The sequence below is a fragment of the Colossoma macropomum genome, unplaced genomic scaffold, assembly GCF_904425465.1.
Source record: "Colossoma macropomum unplaced genomic scaffold, Colossoma_macropomum, whole genome shotgun sequence".
Classification (NCBI taxonomy): Eukaryota; Metazoa; Chordata; class Actinopteri; order Characiformes; family Serrasalmidae; genus Colossoma; species Colossoma macropomum.
Window position 1 is genome coordinate 12,512,700 of NW_023494795.1, and position 13,538 is coordinate 12,526,237.

The 13,538-nt window shown below is 37.9% G+C and overlaps 1 protein-coding gene across 1 annotated transcript in view; it reads right to left on the bottom strand.

Annotated features, from left to right (window-relative positions):
* Window positions 1–4,504: 4,504 nt before the first annotated feature.
* kdr (kinase insert domain receptor (a type III receptor tyrosine kinase)) overlaps window positions 4,505–13,538 on the bottom strand; it is a 44,756-nt gene continuing 35,722 nt past the window's right edge. The window contains exons 22-30 of the mRNA XM_036581485.1: window positions 11,959–12,050; window positions 11,694–11,816; window positions 11,444–11,555; window positions 9,911–10,010; window positions 8,314–8,419; window positions 7,747–7,892; window positions 6,801–6,873; window positions 6,585–6,667; window positions 4,505–5,881 (exon numbers count right to left, since the gene is read on the bottom strand). Coding sequence (XP_036437378.1) covers window positions 5,665–5,881; window positions 6,585–6,667; window positions 6,801–6,873; window positions 7,747–7,892; window positions 8,314–8,419; window positions 9,911–10,010; window positions 11,444–11,555; window positions 11,694–11,816; window positions 11,959–12,050 — 1,052 coding nt within the window. The 3' untranslated portion in view covers window positions 4,505–5,664. The remainder of the gene's footprint in view (window positions 5,882–6,584; window positions 6,668–6,800; window positions 6,874–7,746; window positions 7,893–8,313; window positions 8,420–9,910; window positions 10,011–11,443; window positions 11,556–11,693; window positions 11,817–11,958; window positions 12,051–13,538) is intronic.

A 13,538-nucleotide genomic window follows, 5' to 3' on the forward strand; every position in this document is an offset into this window, starting at 1 on the left:
CACTGTGAGAATTGCTTTGAGATAAGCTCAACTACTTCGCTTTGATGTGAAGAAGTCCTCAGGAACGGTCAGGGGCAATAAACAGTAGCTTAGCTTAGCTTCCTGACCCAGTGGGTAGCAGGGCTGAAGAGCAGCCAGGACCGTAGCAGTACATAAACACTATTGATAAAATAAACACAAGCTGGCATGAGGTTTGGGACAGGGCGTCCATTCAACAAAATGTGTCTAATGACCTCCATGGCACTCATATTTGAAGCACTGTTTTGCAGGGCAAAGTAGGCCTCGTTGCCGGGCTTCTGTTTCAAATCTCAGTGGTTCAACATTATTAGTAGCAAACATTCAAAAACAGCATTGATTCCAAAGAATACACTTGGTTTCATTGTCATGTGAAGAGCAGAGTGGTTGGTTGTGTCTTCCCTGCTATGAAGTTCTAGGCCAGGTCAAATTTGTAGTGCTGTCCTCTTGATAATACACAGTAATGCAACACGATCCGTGTACTGCCTTGCAGGGTGCACTGAATTATGGAAAGGCATTTTAAATTAAAATTCTAAGCAGAAAATACGTGACATGTCATATCAGAGACAGTGGTGAACGACACTGGCTATACCTGAAATCTGATTGGCCACTCCAGGTGCTTTCTTTCACAAAACTGGCTCATTCAAATGTTTCCATCCACTTAAACTAGGAGAACATATTCCAGTAAATGATGTTATGTGCAGTCAGACACCAGCAGAGCAAATCAGAAGTAAGTTTTGCCAAACTATGACTTGGCTGTATTGTTTAAACCATGTCCTCCATATATTGATGGGTAGTTAGCACAGCCTCTTTCGTGTGCATTAATTTCCCAATATGAATTTGTATTTCTCACATTTCCCTCACTACTATTGACTGCCCTATCAAAACAGAGCGTTTGCCACAATGTCACATTACAGAACTTTTTATTTAACTAAACCTAGTTAAAAAATGTCAGCAAACTGAAGAGCCTGGCTAGGTAACTGCTAGTAAAGGTTAGCTGCTCTGTCAATATAGAGCAGTTTGTTTTGCAAATGCTCATCAGAACCGACGACTTATGCCTTTTTGATTTGGTAGCTGTGTATGTTTTGTGTGAAAGACACTTTATATTTTAGTGAGTTTTAGAGATGTAAGACTCGTAGACCATAATGAGGCATCTTTTTTGTTCCACCTTAACCCCTTAAATGTCCAGGATCCACCAGCGGGCCTAAAGTTTTATTACACACTTCTTTAACCTAAGAATAGCTCAGTCAGTTTGCATTGAAGTCCCTGTAGTTACTGAATAATAAGTCTATGTATGTAAGCCTGTGATTTTAAGGGGATAAATGATGGAAAAGAGGGGGTAGGAAAATCGCTTTAACCCAAAAAAGGGAAACACTGTGAAAAAGGTTGGGAACCCCTGGGTTAGTGGAAGACTTTATGTAAAATGAAGAAGACATATATACAGCCTTCATCCTCCCACATTAATTGCTGCTGTCATTTAACAGGGGAGCTTTGCTCCACTGGAAATTGCAAAGAAAAAATCCTGGATAAAGAAGATCTTTCATGAAGATAACACTTATCTTGTCTGTTGATTTAAGGATGTTTGGACATTTCTTGCCACATGTGAAATAAAGTGAAAATAAATAAGTGAAGAAAAGTGTTGATTCTAACTAACCTACTTTCATTCCACGTCAACACAATCGAATAAACCTCTCCCACACATCCCTGCCTGGCCTTGGCTATTCTGGGTGGCCCTTTTAAGCTGAACGCTCCTAAGAAAATAGTCAAGGATGGAAGAGCATTGTTTCCTTATGACTGGTGGCATACGCACAAACACACACACACACACAAAAACAATGAGACGCACCAAGCAGTTGGTCTCACACACACACACACACATACAGAGATTAATTCACTCTTTTTACTGATTCAGGCGAACACACAATGGAAAATAACATTGAAAGCGCATTGTCTCCTCAGGGTCACTGAGACACAGATACAGGAAAAGAGGGGTCTCACAACACACACACATATGTGTGCTCTCTCTCTCCCGGTGTGCTATACAGGAATGTGCAAAAGTCAAAGACCGTCTGTCATTTACTTAATTTCCTGTCAAAACAGCCATTAAATAGAAGTTTCCCCTTTTTTTAATGTCAGAAAAGAACAGAAAGCACATTTTACAGAAAATTACACAGGAACCTAACAACTAAACAAAATATCAACTTTGCCTCTATTACAGCTTTCAATTCTTTTAAGAGACTTGCTTTCAGTTTTCAAAAGGAGATATTTTTCCACAGTCTTAGAAGTTGGTTGCATTTTCTGTTTCTCACAATCCAAATAATCCCAAACCTGTCCAATGATGTTGAGCTCTGGACTCTGAGGTGGTCAGTTCATTGTTCTGAGAACACCAGCAGCTTCTTTATTTGATTTGCAAATGTTCTTTTGTCTATTTCTTTTTCTCAGTAACAGCTTCAGTAACACATTCTTCCAGTTCCATAGTGTTGGGTTGTCTTCTCACTGTGGAAGCTTGGATAAAAACAAGTGTGGTTTGTTTTAGATCTGAAATAAGAGTCTGTCAAGCACTCTTTATCTGACGGTGACAGTTTTGTTGGTCTACCAGGACGTGCATGGTAGTTAGGAGTCCCATTTTCCCTAAAACATTTAATAATTCTTTGAACTCCAGTTTTGGAAACTCTAACTTAGATCGTTCTTTGACTTTCTCTTTTCTTATGCAAAAACATTGTATTTTGTCTAATGTCCTCAGACATAACACCTGAAAAATGAATATCTTCTACTTTATGGCTGTTTTGACTACAAATTAGATAAAGGGTGGTGTCTGACTTTTGCAATATACTGTAAATACTGTATATTTGTAGTAAGCAAGTAAACTTGTATGTATATATAGCACTTTTATAGGATAAAACAAAAATAAAAGTTTATTTAAGTGGATTCAGATGTTTCCATTTGCTAATGAGTGAAAACATGCTCAGTTTGGACTTGGGAGAAGTCATATGTAGATATGTAGGGATGTATGTAGGTGGGGCAATAGCTGCAAAAGCACAGTCGCTTTTTGCTTTGATGATAGGAACTGACAACTAAGGCCTTGAATGCCTCTAAAAGCTAAATTACAGAAAGTTATTGCATGGAATGGTTATGAATACGCTGCCTGATGCCTGAGACACAGCTTCACTATAGTTTTGAGAAGGTTTTGGACTAAAACACTTTTTTAATATATTAATGGAGGGGAGGTACATGCAAAGTGTTGTAGCACAAAATAGTCCCCAAAGAAAGTCTTTTTTCAGATTTATCACTACTTTACCAACCTCAACATTATATAGACATGTGTATGTTCACTGCTCATTTTGGATATTAAATACAACCACTACATTTGTGTCATAGATATTGTGACCCCTGGTTCCTATCAGCACCATTGTGAAGGTAATCAGAGTCGGTATACAGTGAACCACTTCACGTCAAACCACTCTGACTTGGTTTATATCTCAATAGCCTTAACAGCCACGTTTATGTTCAGCCTAATAATCCGTCAATAATCCGATTTATAGCTCAATTGGAATACATCCATGTATACATCTCAATCGGAATAGACTAATCTGATTGAGGCATTCAGAATACAATTTCTATCCGACTGAACGAGGTGAGAAGAATGATAACCATGCAAACGCCTGTATCTGATTACATTCCCAATCAGAAAGTTTAAGTCCGTTCTGATCATGTTCGTCGCGTCATAGTGAACGTTTATAATGTTCAACATGGCGGAGCAGAAACTGGTCTGCAGAGGAGACGAAGTTTATTCTCTGATCTTTAAAAGACAGTAGTGGGACGGGCATCCAGCTTATGTGTCTCAGAACACGACGTCTTCCTCTCGGCCTTCTTTAATAAGGACATGTGAAGGACGTTTTCCTGAGTCTGACCTCATTTGAAAGTAATTAAAAACACAAGCACTGCTCACTGCTGCTCATCTCATTGTCATGGTAACGTCTACACTAAGTGGTTCTCTACGCATGTGCATAATTTTGGATCTGATTACTTGTAGTGAGCATGTAAACAGAGATTTTCCATCAGATTGTTGAGTAGATTGAGCTGATAAACACCTCAGTCTTCATCTATAATCTGAACGTATTTAATCGAATTGGCAAAAAGCTTTTCATGTAAACACAGCCAATGACTGAATTACGCTGAAATTTTGAAACATTGGTGAAATTCCCCTTGAACTACGACCAAGGAATAGTCAAAAGAAGCTGATCAGAAGACTTCAATGAACTTGTTGTATATGGATTAAGCAGGTTGGTAAGGAAGTCTGGCCATTAAATCCTTTACTAACATAAAGAGACCGTTTGCCCAAAGACTAGTTGTTAAGCTCAGAGAACCAAATAAAATGATCTCTGATTTTCTTCCATTAAATTACAAAAATGTCAGTCATGTTTCTCTCCCAACATAGATGTCAAAGTGTTTAAAGGCACACAAATTATGACGACCACCATTAGTAGGATACATTTTACTTAATGTTTATTTTATAAAACTAGTTATATTTATAACGAGTTTAGTAAATAACTGATGTTCTTACATGGACTATATTAAGTCCTCACTTCATAAACTGTACAAAAAGACAAAAGAAAAACGTCAAGTGGAGAAAAACAAAAGGCAAAAGGAAGAGAGCTCAGGACAGAAAGAGGCCAGCCTAACTTCAATTTAACACAATACAAAAGATAAATACAGAAAAAAATCAACATTCCCTCATTTGATTGTCTCGCATTCCAGTCGCTATTTCCCATCTGGAAGAAAGTGGGTGTGGCTCTTGTCTAGGAAGTGGGAGTGGTCTCACTGCTAGGCTACGCTTGCTCTGCGGCCTGTGTAAACAGTGATTACATGTCCAAAGCTCTCGGAAAAATTACTTTGAAAAGAATGAGAACTAACACATACAGCTTATCTGCACCAAGACAATATATTACATTTATTTCCAAAAAAATGGGGGAGGGACCAGGAATAAATGTGATATTTTGCTTGATTAATCAGCACAGACCACTTACTTACTTTCTAATATAAACAGAAAATGATTTACAGGCTCCTGCTAAGGCACAAAGTGAGTTTGGTAGAACAGTATTACAGTGTGGTTGCAGACATTTAACACAGAAGAAATCTTATTGATTTTAATACATGTACCTGGTTAAATAATGTTAAATAAACAACAAAGAGAAACAACAATGCTTCGGAGTGGCAGTATGTGAGGGTGAGCTGCGCTAAGGCCAGACAGCGCTTCACAGGAAGTGTCTAGTCACCTGGTGCTACCTGTGCTAGTTTTCTGGGTCCACTGATGTAACCCACAAAATTACACTACTGAAATCATGGTGAAGCGCCAACCTATCATAAGCAGAACTTTATTCAGGATAACACCCACACTTGTTTTATTGCTTATATCCACATGAAGGAAATATATTACATCAGTCTTTTAGTTTACTTCCTTTTGGTGGATGTAATACATTGTACATTGCATTAATGTGGAAATGACACACTAGTAAATTCAGCGCATCGTTTTTTCAGTATAAAAGGTTGAATCTGCTATTCCAGGTCAAAAGTTCAAAAGCTCGTGTTCACAATTAAGACAATTAAGGCACTTCTTTAAAGTCATAAGGGCATTATGGGTGATTCCTGTTAAACGGGGGGTGCGCTGTAACGGACCTCAGCGCTAAACTTGTCATCTCTTTTGGGGAGTGGGGGCTTCTTCAGAATGTCCCTCTTCAGGATCATCTCCTCGTTGGCATACACAGGCGCCTCCGCATCATCTGAGTGGTAGCCCGACTGGTAACCACTCGTCTGATTGGACGATTCAGAGGCTAGAGATTCTTTACTCTTACACCGCAGGAGGGGGCTGAGGAAGAAGGGGGGGGAAAAAATTCTTTATTATAATTTATACAAACTCTTTAAGTGACATTTGGTTCTTTTTAAAATCTTGTTAAGGTTAGGACACTGTAATAACATGGTAACAACTACGTAACACCATATACATTGAAACATAAAGAAATGCAAGTTAAAGTGATAGTTTGGGAGGGGAACACTGAAAAGTCAATAGTTTGCCAAAGGTTGCAATGGTGCTACGAGGCTAATAAAGCTAACAAGAGAACCGATAAAAGTCGTGCGAACAGCATATCTAAATCACCACACGCTTGCCTCAAACTGCATCACCACATCACAACTTGATACAGTTTGAAGTGAATATGTGATGGCATAAGGTTTCATTACTTAAAAGAAATATTAATAATAATATAATAATAATAATTTTATCGATATAGCACTTTTCATGCCAATGGCAGCTCAAAGTGCTTTACAGACAGGTGATAAAAACAGTTACACAAGAAATTATCAGTATAAATTTAGAATCATAAGAAAATGACACAGATTAACCTCAAAGCTCACTGCAAACCTCACAAACCAAACATTTCTCTGCTGTTTGACCACACTTGCAACTATTTTGAGGGGAAACTGTGTAAATTAGATTTTTTTTGCCAAACTATCACTTTAATCAATAGGATCTATGGTACAGGTGAGAGAAAACAGCTTGGTCTCAGTCTCACCTGAATGTGGCTGTTCTCTGCACTTGGTTTAAAGCCTTCATCTCTTCACGTGATAAACCCACACCACAGTCCATCTGACCATCCTGTGGGTGAGGAAGGAACCATTATCAAATTATCACCTGTCTTTTAAATCATTCTATCCTTAAAACTCCTTCAAAAAGCTTTATATACTGGTGCAAAAGTAGTTTTAAGAATTTATTGATGACTAAACTTTACCATTACAGCACTTCGTTCCAGAGGAATGTCCTCAAATATCTGATGAGCACACAGTTCAAGCTGTTGACCATATCTGTGAGAAAAGAGAGACGGTAACACTTATCTATTTATGTTTTTGTACATTTTCAATTTTGTAGTAAACCCAGAGAAAGACAGAGATAACTTACAATATCAGGATCAATACTAGTTTTATAAACTTTTTTTTTTTTTTTAAAGATTTTTTTAGAAATGTAAGCCATTTTGTTTTGGTTACTGCATGGTTAAAATGAGAAGTCTGCTCAACGTAAAATGAAATAGTAACTGATTACATGGCTTTTCTTGAGTTGACTCAGCTTGAGGACACCACAGTTCACCCAACTCAAACTTCTTCGTTGAGTCTAAAATTCTCCCAGCTACTGTTTCTGGCTCTGCATCTCAGTTAGATAAACAAAACTGAATCTGCGTTTTTTTACTCAGTCGGGCTCCTTTTAACACACAGTCCCATCTGGAATATTTTCCTCTTGGGTTTCCTGATATGGACATCTGTGGTATTGATGGGATTCAAACTTACAACCTCCTGATGTTGGGATGAATTATTAGACAGTTGCACCACATGAGACAATGCTTTGCTTTAAAGTTAAAACATATATTTTCTCCAGTGTATTAAAAATTTGTGGACACAAAATATGAGCTGCTTCATGTGTTCCTGAGTGCTGCAGCGGACTAAGCCATCACCCCAACAGGAGGTTGTGAGTTTGAGCCCTAGTGATGCCATAGCCATCTATAAGTGAGATACATATTTGAATCATGTAAATTTAAAGCAAACTTTTTTTCAGTGTGTATTACATACAGATTCTTACATATACAACACATAAAGGACATGTATATGTCCCCACAACCTGACAATCTTTAAAAATAAATGTGCGTGTGTGTGTGTGCGTGTGTGTGTGTGTGTGTGCGTGCTGACCCCAGTGGTGGAGCATTATCGTAGTTGAGCTGGTTCCCTATGCTGTCTGCTCTGGGTGCTCGGTTATATGATGTCACTCTAAGGTGGGCAATTCCAGACCCCCCCTCCGCCTCCCCAACTGTCAACGGGATATAGTCCTTCCCATCCTACAGCACAGGAGAAACACACTGAAAACAGGACCTGTACAAACTCAAACTTCACGCAGGCTGTTATTATTTACGCATGAGGAACACATGATAAGTCCTAATGAGCAAAAACATGCAGCCACCAATAAGTACAAAAACAATGACAAAAAAGATCAGCACTAAATAGATACAGACTAAAACTGACAGATATAGTTCAATATTTAAAAAGTAATTTACATGCAATCTGTTGCACACAGACGTGAACATCAAGCTTGAGAACGCTAATGGTTTCAAGAGTGCATCACAGAGAAGTAGGATTCAGCGCAGCAGAGGGAAGATGGACTTCTGTGAAAGTCCAATCAGTGGTCTTTTTTTATGCATATATAAAATCTCCCTCTCTATCTCTCTTTCTCACACACATACACAAAAACCCATGCCTGACCTGTTGAGCGCTGGCCTGTAGCAGATTGCCCAGATGCTCCACTAGCTCTGTGAAGGTGGGTCTGTCTTTGGGTCGATCCAGCCAGCAGTCCAGCATCGTCTGATAACTGAAACAAAATGGTTTAAAATGACACTGTGTACAGATAACATACCATTTTCAGCTATAGAGAGGAAATCTGTACCACAAACAATACTGTGGTCAAAGAGCAAGGGGCAGTGTTGATGGATATTACATTGCTAAAATCTAAAGCTGCTAAATGAAAGCTGTGGATGAGAGAAAAGACTGCTGACTCTATTTAATGATGTTCCCACTTCTTTCAGGGCTTATAAAAAAATCTGAGTTTCCTGATTATGTACCCCCATCTTGTAATTACGATATTTCTGACAGGACTTGAAGGCAGCAATCTGACCAGAAACATGAGCACTATTATTTTGAGCAGTCTCCTCTGTAGCGTCATCACATTAGAAAAGGTTTTGTGAATACTGAGTGAGCAGCCTATCAGACAAAATTTTGAGATTTTTCATATATGCACACTGAAAATGTGCTTAGACTTGTTTTTTCTTGAAAAAAGGCTGCTCTTGCTTGCCTCCCACCACGTCTCTTTCCCTCAACATGTACTTCACCTGCCCCTCCTTTTATATCATCTCCATCCAATGAAAAACAAACATTTCCAAAATTGAAACTTTTTTCTGATCATGTAAAAAGATTTTATTCCAAGCTATTTTGGAGCATTTGTGTTGGTCCATTCATCATTTTTCAAAGGAGATTAAAGACAACCGCTGTGTTCAAATGTTGTAAAAAAATAAAAATAGAAAGAAATGGAGATACTTTTCTTTTACATTTTTCATTTTATTATTTTGGACAACGATGATATACTTTATAGACTAGTGGCCCTGGATACCTGCCTTCCTGCAGAGCCTGGTTCCAGCCATAATTTGCCACACTTGCACCAGCTAATCAACCTTGTCCCAAGTCTCTGATTGGCTGGATCAGCAGTATTAGCATTAAGTACGGGGCAAGGCAGCTTATTGGATACAGGCTGGACCTAAACTTTGCAGGAAGGAAGTGGAGACCACTGATATAGACTGTAAAAGTGGTACTAAGTTAAAATGAATAACACTCAAATTACAACTTAGATTCTAGTCAATTTAATGCTTATTCCAAAAGGCGTCATCTAATATAATGGTTACTTTAGCTAACTTTGAACAAAACTGGCAAATGTAGAATTTATAGTGAATGACGGCTATTGGTAAAAGCATTTATAAACATTTATGTAGGGTTATGTCAGTTGTCGTGACAACCTGATGTAGATGTCATGCAGCCTTATGAGCAGTACCCTACAGTAAAGTGATACCCAATATTATTTTCAAGGAACTTATGTGAGTTGACAGAACAGATGTCCTGTGTCTTTTTACAAAGAAACACTCCAAGTTAAACCAACAATGCAAACTGTCTCCTTAACTTTTCACATAGACTGAACACTTAATTTTCCTTTTTTTTTTATTTCATACTTTTATTTGAGCAAACTGTACTTAAGTTATACTTAAGTCCAGTGCCTAATAGGGTAGCTGTATGCTTGCAGAAAAGGTATAGTTACATCTCAGGGGTAGCGTAGTCAGGCGGTCTCATTCTGGTACCCTCCTTCAGCCTCCTGCAGAATGATTCGTCAATGTTCACTCCAGGATACGGAGACGCACCTGCATTTCAGGTCAGGTAAAAGCAGAGGACTGTTACTTAATGGTACTTGATACAGTGAATATAGGAATTAATAAATCTATACACAAAGGCTACAAGTGTAACAATACACACAAACACATCATCTAAGCTGCTGATCTTTCTGAGTAGCGTAACAATACAACATATCATTATTGAAACTGTATCATTCAATAAGAGCCTCTCAATTCTGTACACACAGGTGCTGGACAATACGTTCAACATACTGGAGCAAATAAAGTACTCTGTTTAATACTGATTACAGTGCATGAATTAAAATAAAAATGAAACAATCAAGCCTGCAGTGATGGCAGACCCTCCCTCCTCTAAAAATATCTCTTCCTCTTTACCTCACAATAGAGAGCAGGGAGGAAAAGCACACTCCTCACAAGCATATATAACACCAGGGCGAATATATTAACTTGTTTCTTTCACATTATTATAACATGCTTTCATAATCCTGGATGCTCTAATAAACTAAAATATCAACTATCAAATATCAACATATGAACATATGGCAGATTTTCAGACACCATAGCAAAAAATGCACTAAATCAAGACACTACTATTGTATGAAATTGTATGAATTTTGTGAATTGATACACCCCTAACAAATGTCATATTTTATATACTACAACTGGGAAAAAGAGGAATAAAATGAAATCGCAAAGCACTGCAAACATGGAGAGCACATTTAATTAGGGCCCGACTGATATATCAGGTGGCCGATAATATTGACTGATATTGACAAGCTGCGTTCTCGAATAGCAGTGAAAATACTTATATAATTGTTTCCTTTTTCTTCTTATCAATATTGATTCAGATTGTTTTAATATTTCATTCATTATTACTATGATAATTCTTGTGACAGTTATTATTCTTAGTATAATTATGATTATATTCATTACATCTTTTCTCTCTCACAGTATTGGTATGTATACCCTTACAACACTATCATCTGTTGTCTGTGCCAGCTTGTCAGTCTCATCCTAATGAATAAAACAGTTGCTCACAAGAAAATATTGTTGAAAACATTGCCAATTACAATTTGAACAATTTAAATCTCCAATAGCACAATCCACTGTACACCTGGCAAAACAAATCTGAAGCACCCTCTGTTTTTTTCTATTTGACAAAAAATAAGACAAATAAGAGGCAATAAACAGAAAGCTGATATTGTGATATTATTATATAAAATGTATATTATTGAAGTCATTATTGATCGTTTCTGTTGTTTATTTCTGTTTGTTGTAAGTTTAAGAGGTGTGACAGTTGAGAACTGGCTATCATATCCATCAAGTACTGTTTAAATTCTAAAAACACAAGATAAATCCGATGGGCCCTACATTTCAGCTATTGAGGTACTCATGTATGTTTAAATGATAGCAAGGTAGGTGATAAAGTAAAGGTCCCTCACCCAGGGAGAATATCTCCCAGAGCAGCACCCCGAAGGACCACACATCACTCTGAGTGGTGTACACACGGTCGAAAATGGTCTCTGGAGCCATCCACTTCAGAGGCAGGCGAGCCTGAGTGGGAGAGAGAGAGAGAGAGAGAGAGATAGAAAGAGAAAGTCAATATTCTGAAATCATCTTCACACACAGAAATGAGTTGTATGTCAAATGCTATTAGTGTTGGTGAAAAAAGGTGCGTGTGCACACGCGTACATCTCCTTTGCGAACGTAGTCTGGGTCTTTATACACGTCTCTGGCCAGGCCGAAGTCACAGATCTTCACAATGTTGTTCTCAGAAAGCAGAATGTTCCTGGCTGCCAAATCCCGGTGAATACACTGACATGGACACAGCAATGTATTTACTTGATGCAAATGTGCACATGAGTAAAATGTATTACATGAGACTCTTTCAGTTTACTTGCTTTTTGCAATAACTGTGCTGATGCAATATGAAGTAAGCACAATGCATGACAGTTACCTTCCGTGAGGAGAGGAACTCCATGCCTTTGGCCACCTGGAAGCTATAACTGATGAGATCCTCCATGGTCAGGTGATCACAGTCTGAACTCTCTGCACCACAAACATTCATAACAGTGTTGAGTTATAATGAATATATTACTATTATAATAAATAAGAAATCCATAATCATATACTAAAAAGTTGAAAAAGTGTATTAATCCTCTCACTAAGGAAAGGCCTTGCTGTGTGTAGGTTAGGGGATTTTGCATGGGAAAGTCCATGAAGTTCAGAAGCATCTAGACGCTAGCATACTTTGTTGGAAGGACAAGCTGGCCTGTGACAGGGGAGGTAAGCTGATAGGGAACCAGACAGTAGCTGATAGGAAACCAGACAGCATCAGTGTTAGAACCAGTTTAAAAAGATAAAATTTAATTAAAAACCTTGAGAAGATGGGGCTAGCTTAGGATAGCTGAGCATGCAAGTTTTTAAAAAATCAAGGACGCATGCGGTCGGAAATAAGGGTTTCCAACTGAAGTGTAGGGATGGGAAACAATGGGAACCAAAGTGAAATGAGAAAAGGTGAGAAGGAGGCGGCGATTGCTTCATCGCCCCAAACAGGGTATAAAAAATGATGTTTCTGTAATGTACTTTGCATTTGGCTGTCCGGGAGCCATCTTGCCACCTGAAGCTCAATAAATGAAGAGGGCCTTTTCCTTCCTTCAAAAAGAACTCAACGGCTGAAGTCTTTTATTCAACTTTCTTTTATTTTGCGTTTATGTTGAGAACAAGCAACTAGATTTATTAAAAAACTAAAACATAGTTATAGAACAGATTAGTATCATTTTATCCATATGTTGGGGCTCTGAGCGAGCGGGAATCGCACTTAATCCCGACAACAGACTCAGTAACTACATTACAGACAGGCAGCGGGCATGTAGCTCAGATCACTACATTTATCATTTTATCAATGATTTACAGCAACGTCAGTAAATCAAGAAATGAAAATGTTTACTGCTGCATCTCAGCAACGGACAGATTTAACCATTAGAACTCACAGTTATTTCAGCTCACCGAGACAACAGACTTCAAGTAGACTCAAATCTATTGATATACAGTCATATGCAAAAATTTGAACACCTCTAGTCAAATCTGTTGATAAGTGAGCACATGCTCTTAAATATGACATTTGTACACTACTACACTATTTATATGTATGCATTTAACACATAATAAAACAAAAATAAAACATAAAATGTGCCATAACTTTTTCTTAGGCCACATTTTATGTTTATTATTTCCCAATATGTCAAATTTAGCCAATAAACTGTGTTAAATACACCAACTGTGAATTAAAATGTGCAGATGTGTGCTCTCTGTCAAGGATGTATACTTATTTTCACTTCAACAAACTTTTGCATATGATTGCAGCAATGAAGATTAATTATGCAGCTCACTGTGCAATTATTTATGCAAGTATGTAATCACCGTCAAATAATTTAACAATATAAAAGGAAAGTAATAACTGTAGACTCTATAGACATCTGAGAGTTAAATGAATACTAAATGAACACCCAGCAATGCTGATGTGTCTATCTACGA